Here is a 687-nt window from a genome sequence, read left to right on the forward strand (position 1 = left end):
ATATATATATATATATATATATATATATATGAAGCGGTCCTTCAAAGATCAACCGTGCCTAAGAGATGATAGCGGATCCAATGAGATTCACCGAAACGAGATGTCACAACATTGTGTGTGCGTTTGTGTTTGTGCGTGCGTGTCATAGATCCCGAGTGGGCATCGTATACCCTGGGTGTGTTTGTGTGCCACAGCTGCTCAGGCCTGCACAGAAATATCGCTCAGATCAGCAAGGTCAAGTCTCTGCTGCTGGACCCGTGGACCGCAGCGCAGCTGGAGGTGAACGCTGACACTTTTTCGCGCAAACGAAAGAGCAGCACGGCGGCTCCCCCGCAAGCGTCACCGCAACGCAGCGTGCGCGCGCGATGATAGCTTATCGCTGACAGGCATGGCGTTTCTCTTCCTTCCCTCCTGCAGCTGATGGACTCCGTGGGCAACCTCGCGGCCAACGCTAAATACGAGCAGACGGTCCCCGCCTTCTACTACCGGCCCACTTCCAAAGACTGCGCGTAAGTGAGGCGCCGATCGTTTGTCGACGGCGCTCGGACCGGTGCGGACGGAGGCGATCGGCCGCATCGGACAGCGTCGATAGCGTGCATGCAATACACTGTCAAAGTGACCGTTTTAAAGAGCATTTGCTGCGATGTATTTGCTAGAACTCAAAAGAAAGTCCAATACGCTGCTGCC

At 54.0% G+C, this 687-nt stretch overlaps 1 protein-coding gene across 1 annotated transcript; it reads left to right on the forward strand.

The window, feature by feature from the left end:
• Window positions 1–85: 85 nt before the first annotated feature.
• LOC109508882 (arf-GAP with dual PH domain-containing protein 1-like) lies at window positions 86–660 on the forward strand (the record flags this gene model as incomplete). Its single annotated transcript, XM_019858819.1, has 2 exons — window positions 86–279; window positions 418–660. Coding segments are annotated over 2 exons (290 nt in total), but the record flags the coding sequence as incomplete, so codon positions are not given.
• Window positions 661–687: the final 27 nt, after the last annotated feature.

The sequence above is a fragment of the Hippocampus comes genome, unplaced genomic scaffold (assembly GCF_001891065.2).
Source record: "Hippocampus comes isolate QL1 unplaced genomic scaffold, H_comes_QL1_v1.1 C16682424, whole genome shotgun sequence".
In the NCBI taxonomy this organism is placed as follows: domain Eukaryota; kingdom Metazoa; phylum Chordata; class Actinopteri; order Syngnathiformes; family Syngnathidae; genus Hippocampus; species Hippocampus comes.